Source organism: Oenanthe melanoleuca, chromosome 1, assembly GCF_029582105.1.
Source record: "Oenanthe melanoleuca isolate GR-GAL-2019-014 chromosome 1, OMel1.0, whole genome shotgun sequence".
In the NCBI taxonomy this organism is placed as follows: Eukaryota; Metazoa; Chordata; class Aves; order Passeriformes; family Muscicapidae; genus Oenanthe; species Oenanthe melanoleuca.
In genome coordinates, this window is record NC_079333.1 from 98,887,346 (window position 1) to 98,911,272 (window position 23,927).

At 46.9% G+C, this 23,927-nt stretch overlaps 2 protein-coding genes across 2 annotated transcripts; one reads left to right on the plus strand and one right to left on the minus strand.

Moving 5' to 3' along the window:
• Nucleotides 1-145: 145 nt before the first annotated feature.
• LOC130260599 (MLV-related proviral Env polyprotein-like) lies at nucleotides 146-8,024 on the minus strand. The gene is made up of 2 exons (XM_056506160.1): nucleotides 4,935-8,024; nucleotides 146-2,349 (listed from the first exon to the last, which is right to left on the minus strand). The coding sequence occupies exons 1-2, from the start codon at nucleotides 4,950-4,952 to the stop codon at nucleotides 625-627; spliced, it is 1,743 nt and encodes a 580-aa protein (XP_056362135.1). The 5' UTR covers nucleotides 4,953-8,024; the 3' UTR covers nucleotides 146-624.
• A 200-nt stretch (nucleotides 8,025-8,224) lies between these two features.
• On the plus strand, nucleotides 8,225-11,046 carry SAT1 (spermidine/spermine N1-acetyltransferase 1). The gene is made up of 6 exons (XM_056506172.1): nucleotides 8,225-8,595; nucleotides 8,710-8,761; nucleotides 8,846-8,929; nucleotides 10,115-10,216; nucleotides 10,302-10,342; nucleotides 10,536-11,046. Exons 1-6 carry the CDS (start codon nucleotides 8,530-8,532, stop codon nucleotides 10,704-10,706), a joined length of 516 nt encoding a protein of 171 aa, XP_056362147.1. The 5' UTR covers nucleotides 8,225-8,529; the 3' UTR covers nucleotides 10,707-11,046.
• Nucleotides 11,047-23,927: the final 12,881 nt, after the last annotated feature.

Genomic DNA, 23,927 nt, shown 5'->3' on the forward strand with positions numbered 1-23,927 from the left:
GTGCAGATGGGGTCCCATAACTCTCCGAATAAATTGTTCAGTTCCATTGCTGTTGCCTCTCCCACAAGGCAAGGTGACCCGGTCCGAGAAAGACACAATGGCTAACGTACAGGCCGTTTGGGCTAATCACTCGCGGACACCAATATGGTGGATGGTGAAAAGCCTTTATTTCCTCTTTGCACTGCCTTATATAACCCCAGTGCGCTTACACCATCACTATCTTGCTATTGGCTAACATAACTGGAGGGGGGTGGGGCCCTATCTTCCCGTACATCGCGATATTCTTCCGATCGGACTTTCCTGCCTACCCGTATTTCCCCCCCCCTCCATGGTTAAACAAAACTACATAACGTTTAATTCATGCAAAGTATTAACTTGTAAATGCATGTTAATAATAAAAGTATGAAAGCTGCAGATGTAACATAATACGATATATGGCAACATTTTAAACAAAACTGTTAAAACTAATTAAACTAGCTGCTTTTGTTCTAAAAGCATAATATTAATTCTGCTCAAGCAGGCTTTAACAAATTGTGCTAGCTTGTTAAGAAAACAAGGGCCGAATATAAGCACAAGTACAATGATTATAACTGGCCCCATTAGGGTAGATATAATGGTAGCAACTCAAGGAGAGTGGTTAAAAAGTGATTCAAACCAGCTTTGCTGAAGTTGTTCTGTCTTGCGTTGTGCTAGCCTTTCCCGAAGTTCTGCCATTGAATTTCTGATTACACCTGAATGGTTGGCATAAAAACAACATAACTCTTCATTAAGGGCGGCACACAGACCTCCTTGATGCATGAATAAAAGATCTAGTCCGGGTCTGTTCTGTAATACCATTTCAGAAAGCGAGGAGAGGGACTTTTCTAGAAAGGAGATGGAACTTTCAATCCTATGTAGGTCCTTGTCGATGGTAGTGTGAAGTTGTGTTAGGCCTTGTTTTTGGGACACCAAATCTGAGACGCCTGTTGCCGTGCCTGCTGCTCCCAAGCTGAGGATTACTGCGAGGCTAATGCTAGTCACCAGTTCCTGTTTTTGGTGCTGAAGACTTCCTCCGAGGTAACGAATTACCTCATCGTCTGTGTGGTACAGGACTCTGGGGATAATAACAACTTGAACACAAAAGTCGTTAGCCTCAGTAAAGTCTTTGATCGAAATACACGGGGTAATACCTGTGGTATTGCAGGCCCACACCCCTGGAGCTGAAGGAACAGCCCAGGAGTACGTATTGTTTATGGCAACGATAGTTTTACAGACGTGTTTGTTTTGTTGCATTAATTGCTGATTGCCTACACAGACTCCTTGACCGGAAATTTGTTCTAGGGTGATTCCTTTTCGAGGGGTATCCCATAAACATTGCTTAGGGCTGCTATCTTTGGAGTAATTGAATGGGGCATTAAGGGCCACACCTTCATAAAAAGGAGGACTGGCATTATAGCAAAGCCAGCAAGAGTTAGTAAGGTTTGGTTCTGATGCGTTTAGTGATAAAAAAACAGCATCTAACATACGGTGAAATAAATCATAGGAGGTTGCTTCGAGCGCACTATGGGGATATGTCGAGTTAATGGACAGCGAGCTTAAAGAGCCAGGCTTGAGTGTGGCATTAGCAATGCTTGTTACTTGAGGGTTTACTACACCTTTATGTTTGTTTTGCACTTGAATTAAAGCTTTGTTGGGTCCAATGGCAGCATAGGATTGAGGAAGCACCCTAATAATTTGAACGACTGTGCTCCAGTCTGTACCCCATTTGTGAAGGAATACCGACCACATTTTGCCTAAGGACCAATTTTTGTCTTGTGGCTGCAGGACCGTTACTTTTAGGTGAGTACAGCTTCCCCTCTTCTTCACCATTCCATCTGTATCAAAGGTGGGTGCTTCACAATTTTGTGGCCAATAATTTACTTCTAGGAATTCATCTCCTTTAATTGGTGCCCATCTGTCACTAGTTACTATGGTTTCACAACCCCAGTACCCACAAAACCAATAACCAGGATAGGTGCAATAGCTTTTTCCGGGGTTGGAACTGGGGCACCAATATGTTCCCCAATAAACATGTTGACCAACGCCTTGTGGGTAAAATATGTCATTAAGGTTAACAACAAAGCTGGGGTTATTTGATACGGTTTGTGCTATTACTCTACCATCAGTAGGATTGCGGAGCATCCATGTGTCTGGTTGATAGGGATGGTGGTCCGAGTTTGCTTGCCCTGCGGGAAACAAGATTAGGAACAGAAAAACACAGAGGCATGAACATTGCTGAGAGATCACCGGCGTCCGCCTCTCAGGAGCTGCTGGAGTGTTATTCTTTGGTGCTGGAACGCGAAGTTGGCGAGGGAAATCACAGCTCCGGACCTGTTAAAAGAAACTCAGGCTTTAATTAGTTTTGTTACGTAACACTGGCTTTATTGACTTCAGCGGACACCTCTTAATGATATTGTTCTTTTCTACTGCTGCACATCCTCAACCTGTTAGGACCAATTTCCACCCTAGTTCCCATTCTTCCAGTTCGTTTCTAATACTAACTGGTGGGCCTTCTCTTAGTGCTTGAGTGGCCCAGTGTTTTTGAGAGGAACTATGTGCTTGATCCCCCCTGTGAAATTGGTTTAACGCCAGCATGGCGGTGGCTAGCAAACATGGTTGTTCTTTTGGAGGAATGTTTTTGGCGAATCCTTCCGCTTGAGCCAAAGTTAATGACTGTTACATCTGCACCAGTGTCTATTAGGAAGGGGACGCTGATAGCGGTGTCACTTAACTGAGGATGGTTTGAAGAGTTTCTCCAGGGGCCTATTGTGGAGTTGTAGATATACTGTCGGCAAATTCCCCATACTATTGGGGCGCAGCTGCATTCCACTGCCAGGGCCACCCAAGGGTTTCGTTCCCCATGTTGCCTTGCTGCGCCATGGACGTAGTTGATTCTTGTGGGGGCATTGGCTGGGGCAACACTTGCTGCGGGAGCAAGGGCTGGGCCACAAAGTTGGTCGCCTATCATGGGGGCAACGGGTTCGGAAGTTGCTTGCCCCATTTGGGGTTCGCATAGTTGGGCTGTTGGATATCCCAACTGGGAGGGGGCCGCATGTGGCCTGTCTGCCCCATCCCTTGCCCGTTTCCCTGCTTCTTGGACCTGCATTCTCTGGCAATATGTCCCTTTTTGCCACAAGCCCAACATGGCCCTCTGGGTCTGCTTTGGGGTAGAGGAGCAGGCAACGCTGAGCTGTTCGCACCATGGCAGTTCTGCACGGCCATCACATTGGCAATGGCGGCGCTCACTGCAGCTTGAATTGGAGCTAAATGCTCTTCCCTTGCTACATGCTTGATCATCACGGCAATGCTTGAACCGGGTGGTACCGAGCGCAGGATTTCTTTGGTGGCCAGGTTGCATTGTTGGCACAAGCAGTCAGTGACGACTGGGCCTTTGGCCTCTGCCCAGCAGGTTAGAAGAATCTACAGCAGTTTGGAGGCGGTTTATAAACTGGGTAAAGCTTTCGCTTTCACTTTGTTTTGTGGTAGACCATGGGGCTGGCCTAGCGACTACGCTGCAAACCGTACAAATAGCATCTCTGGCCGCACGAGTCGTAGCCGCAACCTCTGGGGCTCTTAGGTTTTGGCCTTGTGCCTGAGGAGTGATCAATGTTGGATCTGTGCCCATTAGCCGCTGCAAGCTAGACCCCTGTAAAGGGTGGTTGTCCTCCCACTCCTGTGTAAAGACTATCATCCCCGCGCCATCGAAAATCATTCTACATGTTTGTTTGATGTCAAAGGGAAGCATATCATCATTTCCAAAAACACTATCAATTAAGGTGGAGACCATTGCGGAATTAATTCCTTTTTCGGCAATCGCTTTGACAATCGCTTGCACATCTTTGGGGCTTACAGGAGAATAAGTTTTTTGCCCGTTTGCCTCCCAAACCGGGAATGCCAGGACTCCAGGTGGGGCCCAATCAGCACACGCAATTTGAATTTTTTTCCAATCTGTGAGGAGCATATCTTTTTGTGAGCTTTTTCTAGCCGTGTACGATGGAGCTAGGCCTTTAGTATTATTAGAGCTTGCTCTTATTTCTTCATTGTCCGAATCAGAGTCTGAGTTAGCCGTTGCCCGACCATGTGACCATTTGCCCCAACTGTCATCCAAATCAGAGGTGGAAGTCGAGTGATAAGACAAACCCAGGCTATGGTATCTTTTTGTTGGACTCCACCCTCTCCTTTTCCCATGGGTGGGTTTCTCCCCTCCCTTCCTGTTTCTCTGCTTCCCTTATATGGGAATGTTTTAGGACGTGCTCCTGATTGGACCTCGAACTCTCCTCCCTCTTGCTATCCATCTTCTCCTCCCACCTCCCTTTGTTTTCCTGCTCGCGCATGTCTGTGGCGGGCAGAAACTCTATGCCCTGCCCTTCTTCTATATGATCAGCGCCATTTTGTGGGGCATAGGGTGGGGGTCTTTCCCAGACATGTTCAGAGTCCATATTATCAGTAGAGTCCCCAGCTTCACCAACGTTATCATCATCTGACTGTTGCCCCTGTTTTGTGGCTAGATTAGGAGTAGGACTGGGGGATTGCAACAACAAATGGGAGTGATCTTTGTCTTTAGGTGGAGAGTCGGTGGACTCGGCAGAGCAACTGTTAGGCACGGTTTGGGTGGCTGCTCCGACTCCCAGTTTTGGAGTGACACGCAGGCAATTTTGAGCTGCTTTCCAAGTTTCCTGTTCTTGCAGTGCCTTTCGCAGCGCCTGGGTCACCCTTCGCCACGATTTGAGGCATTTGCTAGAGCCCGAACACATAACATTGTCCAAGAGCGTTTTAGTACACCTTTCCCAGCACTCTGGGTGAAGGATTTCTACTGGACGATCAATGGTACCCAATTGTAACAGTCGTGTGACTGCGTACTCAAAGTCTGTTGCTTTGCAATCAATGCCCCACTACTTATGCAGTTTCAACACTACCTTGACGAGGGCTTCCATCTCGTCAGTAAGGGAGCGTCCTCCCCGCTGAAGTCAGTCCCGCCGCTCTGGCCGTCTTTCACTCGTCCGGCGTGTTTCCCAACACCCAGCCACACCTCCCTGCGTGGCGAGGGGAGACGGCTTCCCGGGTTTCGGCACCACTTGTTGCCTCTCCCACAAGGCAAGGTGACCCGGTCCAAGAAAGACACAATGGCTAACGTACAGGCCGTTCGGGCTAATCACTCGCGGACACCAATATGGTGGATGGTGAAAAGCCTTTATTTCCTCTTTGCACTGCCTTATATAACCCCAGTGCGCTTACACCATCACTATCTTGCTATTGGCTAACATAACTGGAGGGGGGTGGAGCCCTATCTTCCCGTACATCGCGATATTCTTCCGATCGGACTTTCCTGCCTACCCAAACATTGCTGTGAAAGGAACTGGGGGAACTGATTTGGCTATTTCCTGTATCTTCAGACTAGAAAAGACCTCCATCTCTGGGCAGGATGTGGGGAAACTTGCCTCAGCCACTACATAATGCTCCATGTACTTTTATTAACAGCTGATTATAAAAGTTCCTGTTGCATGTTAAAGAAGAAAGTGCTGCTTGCTATTTTGCCCAAATTCTTCTGTTTCTCTTATGAGTAATATTTAGGGAGAAGATACAGTAAGAATAATAGGAATTATGTACATTTTAGATAGTTCAAACCATTTTACTTTCTCAAACACCAAAGTTCAACCCTCCTGGTGGAAATGCAGATGGATTCACAGTCAGCAGGTTCTGCATGGAAGAAGCTACTGGCTGGCACAGAAGTGAGCTACTTCAGACTTCAGTGCATATTTCATTGTAACAGATTAGTTCAACGTTGATTTACCTTGAACACATTTGCTAACCATCTGCCAGCACACATATCTGCATAATTTAAAAAAATGTTGATCCTTTTCAGGAGAATTGCCACTACTCATTCCTTGGAGAAAAGGGCAGATCAACAGGCTGTGAGCACTGAGGGATAAAATCCAAGCCTTGTGCAGGTAATTAGAGATTTCATTATTGGCCTCAGCTTTGTCAAGATGACATGAAACTGCTCAAAGTCAAACAGATCTGAGACAAAGGAAGAAGGTGTAAAACACAAGCGAAATCAGTCTCATTAATTCATAAACTGAATTCTTTTGGAAAATCTTTTTGTAAAATATTCTCACCATTCTTACTAAACTTACTTATTCTGGAAAAATACCCCTAATAATACATAACTAAATAATTGTACTACAGCGTCCAAGATATAGGTATTTTAATTAGCTATTTTTAATTTTCCTCCTTCTTTTACTAAATTATCTGCATTTCCTATTGTTTCATGAAACTTTTTTTAACACTTCATGAAATGAATATTAAAATAATTTAATATTTTTTCCTTCTGCCTTGTGAATTTGAAAGCTAAATTCAATGAACTGTATTAACTCAGGCAACATAGTATCAGCATATTTCTTAGCAAATTAAAGCAGGACTTTCAAAAACAGTCAAGGGAGAAAATGTTTGGCTGTTTTTTTTGCTGAGACTTCAACTTCTAAATCATGTGACTTTTCTGACTTGAGAAGAAAGAAACCAGGCACTTTGTATTCTTATACTGCAGTAGGTTTCCTGATAATGTGACTTCCTCATTGTGAAATGCAAAACAAAGAGAGTTCAGACAACACAAAGGCTGTTGTCTTTCACAGAGACAGTATTCCCCATTTCTAATCCCAGTCTAATTTTTCTAGGGAATGAAAAAATATGTATTCATTAAAGGTATGCTGTTAGGCTGAGTCTGTTCTTTGGTAGTTTATTCAATTTCATTCTCCCTACTAAACGCCCTGTCCTGAGGGATTTCCAGACTCATAACTCATTAAATAAATTTTAACTTTTCTACTACTAGCCACTGGCAGTTGCTTAGTGATATGGAAACACTCCTGTTCTTTGGGCATCTCTATTCTTGCTCAAGTAGAGGGCAAACTGAGCCAGTTAGGGTGTTTGCATAAATCCTAAATTACTCTCCTAGGCCTTCAGGCACTTTCCACTGTGTGCTAACACCAGCCACCCGAACACACACTTTATACACACTTCTTTATACAATCCTCTTGCAGTATCATGTTCCATGCTGTCTAAGTGAAGGTCAACCTTGTAGCTTGTTGGATGCGTTAAAAAATGGGGTATGTGTTATGAGAGTCAGCAGCATGACTTGGTATCTTCCCAAATCCCAGACCACTCTTAAAACAAGTCAAATTAAGCTGAATGTAAGATAAAGAGCTCCTTTACAGTATCTAAGAATGTACATAATAATGGCACAGCTAATAGAAGAGGATGAAAAGCAAACTGCACATGTGGCAACGACTTGCACTTCTCTGGGTGGCCCATCTGGTAAGTCCATGGTCATCTAGGTCATGATGCAGCTCATTCCTCAGCATACACCAGTATCTCTAAGTAATATCCAGAGGAAGGCAGGGCTCAGGATAATTCCTCCATCTTATCATACTCCAAAGCCATGTTGTTGAGTCTACCCAGATGGAATTTTCCTCATCACACTCCCTCTCTCCTCGGTGACATCGATACCTCCATCGGGATGGCATCACAACCTCCCTCACTGGCAGATCCCCCTGCTTTAAACACACTCCTTCTTGCTTGTCCCACCACAACCCCTTCCCCTCCAGTCAGGCGGCTTACGGTGCGTGTGCCAGCCTGGGAAACGTCCCAGCCCCAAGGTTAAACTTCAGCGGTTCGGACCTTTCTCCATAAGGACGCTCCTGCCCGGGGGCGTCCCTTGGTGCTACACACGCTCCCCCGCGCGCGGAGCTGGGTACGGATCACTGCTCCGCGTTTCCCAAACTCTGCGACTTTTTTTTTTTCTCTCCCTCCCCGCAGCGGTGCACTGAGTGCCCCCAACAGCGCCCCGCGCTCTGCGGCCAGGGCAGCGTCACAGCCCGTAACGTGGGGCCCGAGCAGGGAGAGTCCCGAGCTGAGGGACAGTCGGGCTCGGTTTTCGGGGTCCCGCGGCAGCCGGTGCCGGGAGAAGGGGGACCAGCGGTGCCCGTGTGTCTGAGGGCTGTGCCCGTGTGTCTGAGGGCGGTGCCGGGGAGCCCCTGAGGGCGGTGGCGGTGCCGAAATTCCCGCGGGCCGGTCCCGCCGCCCAGCAAGAGCCGCCGTGGTCTCGCCCTGCAGCGCCGCCCAGCCCCGCCAGGGGGCGCCGCGCGCGGAGGGGGAGGGCGAGTCACGAGACGGCCGCAGCTGTTGCTGGCAGGCCCGGGCAGGATTCCGGGGACGGGCGCGGCCATTGGCTAAGGGCGAGCACCGCGGGCGCTCCCATTGGCCGGTGGGCGGGGAAGGCGGGGCTAGAATATCTTTAAATATGGCGGCCGAAGCCGGTAGTTTGCACTCTCCAGCCGGGGAAGCAGCGGGAGCGAAGAGGGACCGCCAGCAGCCAAACGCCGCCGGGACATGCTCGCAGCCTGACTGACCGCAGGTGGCCGCCGCGCCCGGGACACGAATGAAGAAGCAGCTTCTCCTCCTGTTCACACACCGGGGACTCGTCAGCCGAGGGGGCCGCAGGGGGAAGCGTCGCCGAAAATGGCCTCGTTCAGCATCCGCGCCGCGCGTCCCGAGGACTGTCCCGACCTGCTGCGACTGATCAAGGTGCGGGCGGGGTGCGGGGCGGGGGGGCCGCGCTGCCCGGTGCCGGAGCAAAACAAAGTGTTGCGCAAGGGCGGGGGGCGGGGAGAGGCCGCTCACAACCTCGTTCTCTTCCAGGAACTGGCGAAATACGAGGACATGGAGGACCAAGTGGTGCTAACTGAGAAAGGTACGGAGCCTGCAAGAGCTCACCCGGTTGGCGGCCGAGTGACAGCGCCTGTAGCTCAGGTGCGTGTGTATTCTGCTTTTCTAGAGCTGCTTGAGGATGGTTTTGGCGAGCACCCTTTCTACCACTGTCTGGTCGCAGAAGTGCCGAAAGATCAGTGGTCGTCTAAAGGTGAGACTTCCTGATACTTATTTTTGGACGCTAAATACACAGAAGCATCATTTGCTTAATATTAATGATTGTACATAAGGTTCCATCAGTGGACTGGGGTAGGAGAACTAGGTTAACTGGTAAAATTCAGTAATTTATAGTGATACTATGCTGAAGTGCTTGCTAATCCTGGAAGCATGGGAGATCAGGTATAATATAATGTGCTTGACTCCAATTATTAAATGGCTTTTCTTGTTTGACCCTGACTTACCTTTATGTAATTCTGTTGAATCACATTTTTTTCTTTAATTTGTCCCCAATCTTCAGGTTACAGTCTCTAGCTTCGCCATGTACATGGCCCTTCTGTGTACATGGATGGGCGGGGAGGTAACTAAAAGATCCGTTACACAATAAAGTAGATGATCATAATATGAGGTAAGGTCTACAGGGACAAGTGCTATTCCCAAACCTTTGCCAAAGACACAGTAGATGACAGAAACCTGTTTACACGCTTCTCTTACAGTGTGTGCAGAGTTTTATGGCAGATGTGTAGTTAAAATACTCAGGGTTTATGTTTGAGTGCGCTGTTGTTGGAAGAGTTGGTTTCTCTTCTCCTTTGAGCCACAGAGTTATAATTGAAGCCACAGCTTTATTTACCTTGACTTCCTAATGCTGAAGGTAAAGAAAACAGCATGATGCTCAGTGGCAGCATAACTGGAAATGCTTGAAATGTTGCTGTAAAGGTGGCCTCTAAATAGGCATTCTGGCACAGTAGTTACTGAGGAATATACATGGAAAGACCAATGTTTTCCAGGGTTTGACAGACAATTCCCAAGGAAGCAGAGCTAGGGCAGTCATCTAGATTGTGAGCTGCTGTGTGAAGTTCTTACTTGTCATCCAGGCTGGAAATGAATCAGTAGGGTGTGCATTATTTTGTAGAAAAGGCTATGTTAGCACTTACTTTGACAGTGCTTTTGAGGATTTCAGGGTATGGACACGGCAATATTTTTTTTTATTAGGCTGATACAAATTTGTCAGAATTTGTGTTTTCAATTGTGTGTTTATTTGCAAACTTCATTTTTAATTGTGACCAAGTATCAAATGTTTGCATGTCCCAGAGAAATCTGTATGTTTCAACATGCATGTAAAACTTAGTATTTTTGCCTTTTAAATTCTGACTAACTGAAGTTACACCCTTTGTTTCAGAAACATGCGTCGTGGGCTTTGCCATGTATTACTTCACTTACGATCCATGGATTGGAAAACTGCTGTACCTTGAAGATTTTTATGTGATGGCTGAGTACAGAGGTACGTACCTATTGCAGAGTTAGATGAGTTGCTACCCATAGGGCTTCTGTAGACTTAAACTTAAGTTTGTTTTTTGGTTTTTTAGGACTTGGTATTGGGTCAGAAATTCTGAAGAACTTGAGTCAGGTATGTCTAAGTCTAAACAAGAATTAAAAGAGGTGGCAGGACTCTAGACAGCTTAAAACATGGCCTAGAGTCTGGTAAACTGTGAAATGCTGCAGTGGCTGCTGGCATGAACTCGATGACTTGCTGAGTAATCTGGCCAGTTGTCACTGGGGCTGTCCCTGGGCACTGTGACCGTGTGGCCTTGGCTTTGCAGGTGGCTGTGAAGTGCCGCTGCAGCAGCATGCACTTCCTGGTCGCGGAGTGGAACGAACCCTCCATCAGGTTCTACAAGAGAAGGGGCGCCTCAGATCTGTCCACCGAGGAGGGCTGGAGGCTCTTCAAGATTGACAAAGAGTATCTCTTGAAGATGGCAGCAGAAGAGTGAGAGATTATTCCAGCAAATAAATTCTTTCTGCGAATATATGTGCTCTCTGAATAAAGTCCTTCTTGCTTTCTATGTATGTACAGTTTGTAGTGGAATAAAGTAGTGGATGCTAATAATGGCAGTGCAGGTGTGGTCATAGAGTAATGGTACTGTGATCTGGAGCTGAGGCAGCTGTGAAGTTCAGTATGTGCTTGTGTGCATCCTTTACCAGTGTGGGCTTGTAATCCTTGTATATGGAAACTTCATTCTTGTAAGTGTCATTCAAATGTGTACAATGTACACACTGGTAGGGTTTGTTTTAATTATTGCCTTTTATAAAAATAAAATAGTTTTCACTTCATGGCAGTAGTTTTGGCTTTTATTCTCACATAGAGTTCCCCATCAAATAGCATGCAGATTAATAAAAGACTGGATTGACTTCAACCTCACAAGTAAAATGATATGCGATGGTCCCAGTGGGATAAAAATGCACTTGTGTTCTTGTGGGACCTCATCGCAAGGTTCTGAGCACCTAACTGTTTCAAAGGGTTTTTCAACCCCTGGTCCTGCAGGGCATCCTGGCTTGTGACCTATATTTTCGGGTACCATTGGAGTCCCTAAATTAGGTTGCTGCTCTCTGGACAGCTGTTCCAAAAAGTCCAGCACATGGGACTTCCACTTAGCTGCAGAGCACCTCAGCTGAAAGGTGAGGCATAGCCTTGAAGGGAAAGATGTCATCCTGGTGTGGTTTCAAGGCCTGGCCTAAGTAAAAAAAATTGGTTCTGACTGGTCACGTGAAAGGAAAGTATTTACAAACCCCACAAAAAGCTCCATTATGTGATTCTTAAACCACCAAACTCCAATGCTTCTCATGAAATGTGTTTCTGATCATGATTTCAGATCAGGTTCAGCATTTCTGCTGAGCTGTAAGGACTGTGTTAAGCAGGTAGGATACCAGCCCTTTGTATTAAAGCCTTTGCACAGAAGCAGGTGAAAACAATGCTGCTCATCAATTTTTTAGTTGTCTTTGAAACAAATTAACAACTTTGCAGTACTGTGTTTGCCCTTCTCATAAGTTGATGGTGAAAGTGGATGCATGCGGACTTTGTGCTGCTCTTCTCTCGCTCTCTGGTAACCCTGCAATAAAAGACTTTTTTTGGCCAGCACTGCTTTCACTTCAAAGGAAGGGAAGAGACTCAGCTGCCTTGTAATATAAACTGGTTTAAATAAAACAATGTTTTAAACCTGCTGGTCACTGCATAAATCATGTGTCACATGGAAGGTGTTTCTTCATCCTAGAGAGTAGTGAGTAGTGACTGCTTCAGCCATGGGAAATGCTGAACTAATTGTAGGAATAAGGCATCACTCTGCCCAGAGCCAACAGAGAGCTGTACATGAAACTGTTATTTCTGTTTTTGTTTTTAGCTGATGTGTAGTCAACAGTGTGCCAGCTCTGCCCAGGTGTGAGGTTTGGCTGTCAGCTGTTGCTTCAAGAGTGAGAACACTAATAAAAAACACAGGAGCTCTTGGGAGAGAACAGAAGGTAGCTCTTCCTTGAGGGTGGTGGTGGACAAGAAGCTCAACTTTGTCTTGGCAATGTGTGCTGGCTGCCCAGAAAACCAGCCATGTTGTGGGCTGCATCCAAAGCCCTGTGGGCAGCAGGTCAAGGGAAGGGGCTCTGCCCCTCTGCTCCACTCTGGTGAGACCCACCTGGAGTGCTGCATCCAGCCCTGGGGTCCCCAACATTAGAGGGATGTGAACCTGCTGAAGTGAGTCCAGAGGAGGCCATGAAGATGATCAGAGGGCTGAAGCACCTGTCCCGCAAACATAGGGAGAGTTGAAGATGCTCAGCCTGGAAAAGAGGTGTCTCCAGGGAGACACAGCAGCTTTTCCAGTACCTAAATGGGCTACAGAAAGCTGGAGAGGGACTTTTCACAGGGGCAAGAAGGCTTTAAGCTGTAGGAGGACAGGTTTAGACTAGCTAGTAAGAAGAAATCTTTACTGTGAGGGTAGTGAGGCACTGGAATGGGTTGCCCAGAGTTGTGGATGCCTCATCCCTGAAAGCATTCAAGGCCTGGCTGGATGAGGCTTTGAGCAACCTGGTCTAGTGGGTAGCATCCCTGACCACGGAGGAGGTTGGAAGGAGATGGCCTGTGAGGCCCCTTCCAACCCAAATCATTCTATGGTTCTGTGATATGGTTCCAGTGCTTATCTGGACTAACTCCAGCTGGACTGAGAATGGAATGTCACAAAAATTACCCTTGATTGAGCATGTCAGGTTTTATGTAAGAAACATCCATTTCTGGGACTGCCCTGTCTGTGCAGCACCTCAGCTGCTGTGGCAGCACTCATACTGCACACAGCAGCCTGAGGCTCAATCCCTCTCCTACCTAAGGGGAGTGGAAATCTCTGTTTCTTGCTTGGCCAAAGATGAGACACCAGACTACAAACCTCCCTGCCCTTGCTGAGCCTGTACTCTTCTGGAATTCAGCAGGCTAAAGAAAGAGAGAACAAACATACCCAAGGAACCAGCCCAAGAACTGGTGATGGAGGCAGAATGGGGAAGAGGAGATGGTCTCTAGCAGTTCTCACTGAGCATCAGGGTGTTGTATCTTCTCCCTGGTGAAGATGTAGTAACTTCACTGGTTACTCTGTGAGCTACATTAACCTCCTGCATCTCATACCTACTGCATCTCAGTGCTAGTGCAATCTGTTTTGAAGTTATTTTAAGCTTGTGCTTCTGGCTCTGTTTATCAGACCAGAAGGCGATTGCTAGTAGAGCAGTTTAAGAGTGTTTTTATTTTGAAATTAACAGTTCATTGGATATTTAGGGCAGGCCTGCTTAAATCTCAGGCCCCAGACTTCTGGAGCACAATAAAGCTATCAAAGCTTCATGACTGAATGGAACAAGCTAACTAATTAGGCATTATAATTAGGAAAGTAAGCAGTTTAATCAAATTTTCAATCAATTTAAAATTGTTTATCATATCTTGTTCATCTTCTGCCATTGTGGCTTACCAATTTTCTAAACAAATTCTGATGGAATGGATTTTCAGGGAGTCACAGAAAACAAGTGAGTCAGTGCTAAATGAGACTTTTTCTAGCCAATGGGGATAATTTTAAACATTCACACGTGAAAGGAAATATAAGGATCAACCTTTCAGATACGACTTTTGCTGAGATCTTACTAAGAGGCAGGGTTTTTAAAACCAGCAGAAGTATTCTCACAGTTTTGGTAAGAGAGTCTCCAACAGTGATGTGGTAATGCCATGGGTCAAGAAAAAAACAGTTTTAAATTCCCTCAATAACATCTTCTCAAGCTACAGGAGGACGAAAGCGCCTCTGGAATTACAACTGAAATATACTGCAGAGTGTTTTCTGTGGCTTTAGGTGCTGGAGAAGCCTCACCTGGTGTGACTTTCCTCGGTTCCATGATAATAATCTCACAATGGCCAGGTTGAGTGGCAGCCTATGATGGAGGCTGAGCAATACCAGCTGGCTTTGAGCTGGTCACTGGTGTCCCATCAGTGGGAGTCCATCAGGCAGAGGCACAGGGCTGACCCGCGTCAGCTGTGTGAGCTGTGTGAGCTGTGTGACTGCAGGTCAGCCAGCCTGCGCTGCTCCCGGCTGCAGCAAGCCTGCCTCCGGGGAAGGGCTAGGGAGAGAGTGTTACCAGCGCTGATAACATCTCCAGGGAGCCGAGGTGCAAAGCTCCTCCTCGCTCTCCCTCTCACACTCATGCCCCGGGAAGTTCTCCCCACGCTGAGCCAGCGGAACATTTCGCAATGGCAGATCTTCCACATTCCCATCGGGAGGGGACAGAAGGGTGGCCTTGGGCAGACTGGGCCGGAGGACGCGTCAGGACTGTCCGGCTGCGAGCCGAGGGAGCGCCGGGCCCGCCGCCCTCTGCGCTCGGCCTTTTCCTGTTCACAGGCTCCTGCACAATGATCCGAGCCGTAGCCATAGCGACGGCATGGAAGGAGGCTTTTTTTGCCTACATAAGTTAGAACAAAATTTATGTGAGAAAAACAACCCTTCCCCCTCCCCTCTTCTCGTAAAGAGCCTTCGCTGTCCATGTAATTCACAAAGCCAATGCAAACTTTTCCTGCGAAAAAGCATATGGGGTCTCACTGCGCGGTGTTTTGTCTCGGGAGGGTCGCTGTCCTGGAGCCTGGCCCGGGGGAGCGGAGGTGTCAGCTCAGGGCAAACACTGCTCCGTACGGGGAAAGCTCGGCTAATTCCCCGCCGGGCAGCGCTGCCTCGGGCTGGAGGCCAGCCCAGGGGTGTGTGTCGTGCCTCCTTTCTTTGAGTTGACCCGGAGCTTTATTTCCTTAGGGTTGCTGGAGCTTCCTCCTCACGGCGCTGGCTGGCCGGGGCTGTCCTTCCCTCAGGGAGCAGAGCGGAGCTCGGGGCGCGGGGCCTGGCGGGTGGGCCTGTCCAGCCTGCGGCTTCGGATAATTCACCTCACGCAACGGACTGGCTCTGCCCGCTTGTTCTGCTTGCCTGGGCAGGATTTTTTTTGTTTGTTTGTTTTTTGGGGTTTTTTTTTTTGTTTTTGTTTTTGTTTTTGCTTTTGTTTTTTGTTTTTGTTTTGTTTGGTTGTTGTTGTTGTTGTTTTTTTTTAATCTCAGGTTTCAGGGAAGTGGCTGCAATTTAAACGAAGGCCTCGGCTGCTCTCTGAAACCAAGCAGCAAGCAGCACCCAGCCTGCTGCTAATGTTTAATCTCTGCAAACTCAAAGCAGCCGCTAAACTTCACCATCCAGGAGAGATTCCCTCCCAGGACTCTGCTTTCTCTCACAAGATCTGGCTAACTTTTTTTGCTGTTTTTTGGTAAATACAACCCTGATGGAGAGCTTGGAACCCATCAGGAGCTCAGTCGTGTCCCCACAGGGAGCTTGCAGAGGGTGTGAGGCTGGAGAGAGCGGTGTGGGCTCTGGGGCAGGAGCACAGGGACAGGCGCCTCTCCCGACCCTCAGGCCTTGCCCTGCCGAGCTCTGACATCTTCTGCCATCAGAAACACTCTGTGCTTGGTAACAGTAGGCACAAGTACACAACTGAAAATAGTGAGCGAGGGGGAAGAAATTGCATCTTCAAACAGGTTTCGGTTTCATTTCACAGATTTACTCCAGGGCAAAGCAAGAGACAAAAAGCCCCAGGGGATAATTAGCTGGTGAGGATGGAAAACAAACACCCTGTTCAGAAATGCTCTCAGGTAAATAGTTTTGTTTGTTTTGAACTTTGCATATTTTGATTGTTGATACAGCAGGTGTCAGATGGTCACATCTACTCAAAGGAAAAAGGAACCTCTGTTTTCTTGAACTGTTTCCCTTCTCTCCACTAAAACAGACTAAAAATAACACACTTTGGTAAGGCAAAGCCAGGTTCCCATCTTCTGTAGGTTTGATGTATAGTATGATGAGGTGGCTTTATATCTTCCAAATCACCTCCCAGGAGCCCACTGTGCAGGGATGGGACATGAATCCCTGAAATTCCTACTAGAAACTTTCCTCCACACAGGAAAAAACATGAGAGAGATGGTAGTTTTCCACATGAAAGCCCATCAGTGTTTCCAAGTAATTTTATATTGCAGTGTTATTTTCAAAATACGCAGATAATACTGCAGGGTGAGACTTTGGAAAGCTGGTTACTATAATTGGACACCCAGATACCACTGTGGAGGTATAGATTTTCTTTATTGCTTTTATGATGAGCAAACTCCAGCCTGGACTCTCTGTGATCTCTCTGAACTTCCAGATTTGGCCCACTTGAGTCACTGACACACAAACACCACCACACACCTTGTGCAGGAGGAAACAAGACTCGTAGTTTTGGTCTGTAGTCTCGTGCCTTTTGCAATCAGTTCACATGATAGGATTTGGGTTTCTTCCCCAGCCAGCTTCCTGCCACGGCCTATCACAAATGTACAAGGACATTTCCAACCACAGCCTCAGTGTGTTTTAGCTACAGATAGAGGTCCATGGATCTTTTTCAGAGTTAAAGTAGAGGGATGGATCAAACTCTGCATTCACCACTCCTAAACGTCATAACCTCCACACAGAGGTGTAGCTTTGCCACTGGGGCAGAAAATGTAAATTAAAAAGGAGGCAGGAGAAGAGATCTGCAACACTGAAGGAGGCCAGGTGCAGGGGCTGACCACAGCCTGCCACAGGAAGTCACACACCCAACAGAGGAAGCGGCATCAAGGGAAACAGTTTAGACTTTTTTCTTTCCAGATAATGTAATTAGAACAAATTGCAAGACTTATTCCACAAAATCAGGAGTCTGAGAGGCAAATTCTTGGGATACATTAATAATTTCTGGATTATTTTTACCTTCCATTGATGTCATTGATGTCATTAGCCATAACTTAATGGATTAGCAAGTACTAATTTTGGATTTAGTGGTGTAGGAGCAGGAATTATTTGCTGCTGAAGAGCGACAGGCAGGACTGGCAGATGGAGGCAGCAACAAGTGCTAGGATCAAAGAAACAACACCATATTAATCCAGTTTTTAACAAAAACAAAACCAGATGAAAATTTGAGGGATGGTGACTATTCTTTAGCCAGGCAAGAAAGCACACCCATTTTATGTAACTAGATATCTCTGAAAGCTGTAAAGCTGCCAGACTGTAAAACAGGGTGATAAACCAAAGTCCAGTGCATTACAAAGTACAGCTGGTCCAAACGACAGTGAAGTGAGGACAAGGCTAAAGAATCCCAAAGGAAAACAAAAATAAATTACGTAAGCAAATACTCAGGATTTATAGGCACGAGTTGATTACCTTCTCAGCACAAAGTAATAAAATTATTCTGTATATGCATGCTGACTTTGCCATCACCACAATTTGAAATTTGATTACAGAAGTCCTGCAGGGACTCAGAACCCCAGATCTCCTCTACTTGCCATTTGGGCTTGGTATCAGCAAGCTATTTGCTGCTGTTAAAAGCCAAAACACTTTTCACCCCTGCAGCTCAACATAGTCAGACATCCCTGCTTCACTCCCAGGCAGGGTCAGGTTTGCTTCTAGGCACCCATAGCCATGTGCCTCTCCAGCAGTTTGGGCAGCTGGAGCTTCCCTTACACAGGCTGGTTTCTCAGCTGGGGTATTTTCTGCAATAAACACAGGACTGCAAAAGTGAAATGTCCTTTAACACAGGTCTAAAAGCAAGTAGAGGTGTAGAGGAGAATGTGATATTATCTCCTGTTACTTCTTAAAGACACTGTTGAGCCTTTTGGATCCAAGCAGTGATGGTCTTTTCATTTAAGTTATAAAGCATCAGGTGTTTCTGTTTACAGATGTAAAGGATATTAATCAAATATAAATGCACCTCAGGCATGTGCAATAAAAGGTTTAGAAGCACCAGCGTGCTGTGGGCTGTGCTGGGCCAGCCCTCACCCCTTGCCAGAGTGCAGACACAGCCCCTCAGCTGGCTGGGCTGCCCTGCACATGCAAAGCCCCTGCACCAAGCTCATCACAGGTGCTGCAGGATGTTTCAGAGGAGTTTCTGTGGGAGCTGGCACAGCACAGAGGGGCATGGAGGTGTCCCTGAGCCGCTGAAAGCTCTCAACCCCTCAGTGCCCAAGCACTAGCTCTACACTGAAGGTCGCACCGAGTACCCCACAGGAGAGACAGGTGCCTGGGGAAACGACCACAGACAACTCCAAGTGTCAGATCTTCCTAATGTTGTTTCTGGTGATACTGCAGCCAGCAAAACCTGCTTGGCTGCAGCGTGGGGGACACCTGCAGGCTCAGCACCTGCCAACACACACACACGGACACACACTATGCCAGCCAATGCCAAGACTGCACCCTTTTCCAGGAAGGCTGAGCCCTAGCAGTCTCATGACATCGCAAACAGTGTTTGAGGACAGCCTGGGTTTGACTGAGTCAGCTTCTCTGCAGCAGGGCTGAGCTGGGGCAGTTGGGATTTGGGGACACCACAGCCAGAGTCGCAGCTGTAGCCTCAGTGTGGCCCGTGGTGGGAGCACCATGGAAGAGAAACCCACTGAGGTAAACATGGGCAGATATGGGGGCAAGCGTGGGTTTGTCCCTCCCCAGGCTTTTGGGCATGCCAAGGGCAGAGGAGGGCTGGCAATGAGTCTGCTCAGCTGCTGAGCTCCCCTGAGCAGCTACTCTACATCACAGGGAAAGGAAGCTCAAAGTTGAGACAGGGAAGTGCCTTGTCTGAAGAGGCCTTTGGGGTGGAACGTGACAGGCCAAGGGTGTGTTATGGCGCCGTGGATAGCAGCACGCTTGGCTGCCTGTCTCACAGGCTGTGTCCCAGCACTCTGGGTAAAACATACACTGAGTTTTATAAGTGAAGAAATACAGCACCCTGTTGTGAAGCAGCAAGTGTTCCCAAAAACAGCTTTCTGCAATGCAGCTGGCATGAAACATCAATATTTTTTCCAGAGAGTCTCTTTTACCAAAACACTGCAAACTCAGCCACCACCCCAGACCAGGCAAGCACAACCAGGATAATGTCCAGGCTGAGTTCAAATCAGCCTTCCCTGTGACACCTGAGAACAACCTCCATGGACATCCAGCAGAGTGACACTACAAACTAAATCCCCTTTTTTTCAGAGTAGTTTATTTAATCACATAGTCTCAGAGTTATGTGTGACTCACATTACATGTGAGTGAGCGCACGTATGTGAGTTCCTCTTCTTCTGCCCCGTTAAAGCCATAGTTAAGAGACTTTTCCCACAGACATACAGTGGAGTTTGACTCCATTCATAGCAGATACAGTTAGTCCCCGAGTGATAATGTGCATAAGTCGTGCATGAGTTGCACCTGTTCATGGTAAATTTTTGAGTACTTTCCATTAAAGGTGTAGCAGTGCACTTCTAATGCTCGTGTCCAGCTGTGGGATGAGTGGGATTACAGTGGGCTGGGTGAATAGCTGGCTGAAAAGCAGGGTCAGAGGGTTGTAGTAAATGGGGCTACATGTAGCTGGTCTCCAGTGGTGCTCCTCAGAACTCAGTGCAAGGGCCAGTTCTGTTCAATGTTTGTATAAAAGGAGGCTGAGGGGCAATCTCATTGCTCTTTACAGCTTCCTGGGGAGGGGAAGTGAAGAGGGATGTGATGATCTTTTCCCTGGGATCTAGTGATGGGATGTGTGGGAATTGTTCAAAGCTGCATCATCAGGGGAGGTTTAGATTGAACTCTTTAGCAGAAGGATTGTCAAACACTGAAACAGGCTTCTGAGAGAGGTGGTCAATGGCCCGAGACTGTCAGTGTTTAAGAAGCATTTGGACAATGCCCTTAATAATCTGCTTTGACTTTTGATCACCCTGAAGTGGTCAGACTGTTGGACTAGATTTTCTTTGTAGGTCCTTCCAACTAAAATATCTCTATTCTGTTCTGTATCACAAGGAAGTCTACAGAAAGCATGTTGAAGACACTAAACACTGCATTTTTATATAAAAATTATCTATTCTAAGTGTTTCATTCCTGAGACAACTGCATGACTAGAGAATTAAATAAGAAACTGTTACAACCACCAGTAAGAAGTGTGTAGTACACCCTCTGTTTTGGAAATTGCTGCCCATTGCAGCCAATTGCCATGTTTTGTGTCCTTTGTCCTGCCAAAATATGCATGCTTCACCAGGAGCCCCAGTGTGTCCCTGACTGTGTCCCAACAGGGTGAGGACCTGGTCCCCACAGCAAGGACTGGCAGCCCCAGCTGGTACCTGCTGGCTGCCTCCCTGGAGGTGTTACAGCAGGTTTGGCATGGCAGGAGAGCCCACATCCCACAGAGTCCTGTGGTGGGGCTGACTAATGGCTGAACCATGTCTCTGTGCAATGAGCCCATCTCCTCTCTTTTCCTGGAGGGCAGTGGCTGGGTGCCATTTGGGCTTCTTCCCATGCCTTTTATTTTGTGAAAAAGACAGGAGGTCCTGTGGTCCTCTGGGCTGCCCATGTCACCTGATACATGGGTGTGAGGGGTTAGCATCATCTTGGGACCACCCTCCTTTGGGCCATCTCCTCCCGAGACAGCTCAGTGCAGCCTGACCCCATGAGCTCACACTAGCACTGCCAGCAACACCAAATTCCAGTCAAGCACCCAACACCTGCCAGTTTCTTTTAGTCAGAGGTTCTGCAACACTCGGTTTTGTCTGTGCTTCCCTGCCCTGTGACAACCCCTCATCCCACTGACTCATCTGAAGGTAAATAGTGCCCAGGTAACTTGGTGCTCGGCAGGAAACCCTCACCTCTGCTGGGCTTGATCAAAGGTAACCTTCAAGAATGCCCCAGGAGAAACATTTGGTGCACTTCTCCAGCAAAGTTTAATGACATTTATCAATCCAAAACCACCATTGCACTGGAATATCATGTGACATATTGGTTATGTCTACTTATGTTTTTAGTAAGATAATGATGGCTGAGTCTTGTTAATCTATAAAAAGAATTAAAGCACTGTAATAGCACAGGCATGCTTGGAAAGGCCCTGATAACTACTTTGTTATAAACACAATTTTGCTTGTCTCCTTCCTCCCTTTTTTTTAGGACAAATGAAATAGATTAGATTAATAAATCAGTGCCTAAATCTCCATCCCAGAAGCAGGGACCGCTTTTGATCACCTTGCTACAAGTAAGTGGTTCTCTATGAAATTTATTTTAAATCTCAAATTAATTTCCTTTTCCAGAAGTTTAAATGTCTAAACATAAAAATGTTTAAAGAATATATCAACTTAGAGCAGTCAAAATAAAACTCATTATGAAATATAATAACAAGACTTTGGCATTACTATAGCACCCTGAGTGAAATCAGGGCTGGGAGAGCTGCACCATTGGGTGCCTTCCCACCTCCAGCTTTGTGCATCCTGGAGAAACGGGTTTTCCCCTTACACAGCTGGAAGTCCTCCACAAAAATGTCCCTTGGGCTTTAATCTGGGGAGAAGTGAATGGCCCCCTCCAACTGTACTGCTGATCTGGGAGCAGGAAAGGGGAAAAAGGGATTGGTAAGAAACCAATCCTTACTATTGAGGGAGAAAATCAACACTGGAGAGTGTGTATTAAAAAGTCCACTGTAGGTTTTCACTGTGTCCTTTGCAAACCATAGTGCATGTTTGCTCGCTCTTGTTTTGATGGGTTTTTTTTCTTGTCCCCATCTTGCACTCTGAAGGGCAGATCAGGTTTGAGGAGCTCACCCAGCCAAGGGTGCCACAATGTTCTCCAGTCAGGACAGCTGTCTCCTGCAGCTGCCTTGACGTGAGCAGGAAACTGAATGTTAGAAAAACAAACACAATGCCAACCTCTTCATAAACAAACACTCATAACCTTAGATAGGTCCCTGTTTTTCAAGGCACACCAACACCCTTTCAGGGTGCAGGGCAGCAGAAGTGCTGCAAAGCTGATGTTTCTAGGATTTCAGGGACAGCCACCCAGATCTTCAGCCTTTCCCACAAGGGAGGAGAGGCTGCTGCGGTGTCAGTGTTGCTGGCACAGGAATGATGACCTGCAGGCACCTGTGCCATCACTGGGTGATGTGGGACATCACCCATGGCCCCACACACCATACGTGTAGAAGTAAGGGCTCCAGGAGTGCTCCAGACATGCTGGTGCAGAGCTGAGGTCCCCTGCACTGGGTCAGATGTGGCCACGGAGTCAGCACAGCCACCATCACTAAAAATTAACCTGGCTCAAAACCTTGGCGTTTAAAATAAATTACACTTTAAAAAAGAGTGAGCCTATTGCTTCTCAGCTCTCAAAATAGTAATTCAACAGGTTTTAAGGAAACACTGTTCCATAATCCCAAAGTGATAAAAGCTGCTAGTGATAACCATATATGAGGAACTTGAGCATCTGTATATGAGAAACCTTGAAAACAGGCATGATGTGCCAGAATTCCTCAAGAAAATTACTGAGGTGAGAGAAGAAATGTAAGAAAGACCTCAGCAGGAATCCCAGGGCAGGGAGGTGCTCTGGGCAAAGCCAGGAAAGTCCACCTGAGGGACTGAGAGAGGGATCACAAACACAGCAAGACAAATATGCTGAGAAAACAAACTGATGCAGAGAATTAAGGCAACAAGCAAGTACAAAAACATTACAGAATCTTCTACCTAGGAAACCCTGCCACTGAGATCCTGCATGGATCAGAAAGAGTTCCACTTTTCCAGTCAGGAAGGATGTTGCAGAACTCTCCTGGTCTCCAGGAGCATCCCTCTGGAGCTGGCAGATGAACCAGATGGGTCTCACAATGCTCCTCAGCCTTCCTGCAGGCAGAGCAGTCTTCCAGCTGCAGGCAGAGTGGAGAACTCTTGTGCAAATAAAACTGCTCCTCTTATTTCACTTCACAAGGAAAATACAAACATACAGGAAGTCCCACAGGACTACTAATTAAAATTACCGCCTCACACCTCCTTTGTGGTTATGATTTTATTTATTGCAGTTTACTTACAAGTGGTGGCTATGGGTTTACTCATGGTAGTAGCCTTCCAGGACAAAAATCAGGCTTTGATCACAGCACACCACATTCTTAGTTCAGAGACTTGTGGCCTGAAGTCTGTAGAGTTCTACCTGCATATCTATGTTGCACTGTACCTCACCCACTAAAATCATTTGGGCTTTTTGCACCCATAGTTCTGTTACTTTTGGGTGTGAGTCACCCTGGGCTGGCTAGCCCAGGGCAGAGAGTGCTTTTATACCACTGCTCCTCTAACATTCCTCAAACAAGAGACTCTCCTTAGCAGGCTAACCTCATCTGCAAATAGGATGATACTGAAAATGCAATAATCGTAAAAAGTGACTGGTGAATATCTGTCTTTTTAAGAGTTCAAGAAGGGTTGTGCTACCTCTTTTTTTCCACAAGCTAAGACTTCTTCCCCATTACTGTTTTCTTCTTTGTCAAAACACAGTTGCTGATTTTAGCATCTGTGTATTTTGCTCTCTTGTACAGGGAGAGATCATACTGATCTTACTCCATCGAGGCAGAAGTACAGCCAAAGGTTGTTTGACCCCAGGGACGTGTCCTTGTACAGTTGGATGCTGTGCAAAAGCTGCTAAATGGCACAAGACTCCAATATTATGTATGAATTGGCTCGCCCTCTCTCTTGGCAGGAATAGAGAGAGGCGAGTAGTGCACATTTCTCTCTTCTTTCAGCCAGTAACAGCTCATCCCTTTCATTGTAAGATGAACCCGGAGGCAAGTACAGGAGAGATAAACACAACAGACCGTGCCTCACTGACCTCCCAGTGAACCACAGACAGGAGAGTGAGTTCTGTGCTCGTGGCAGA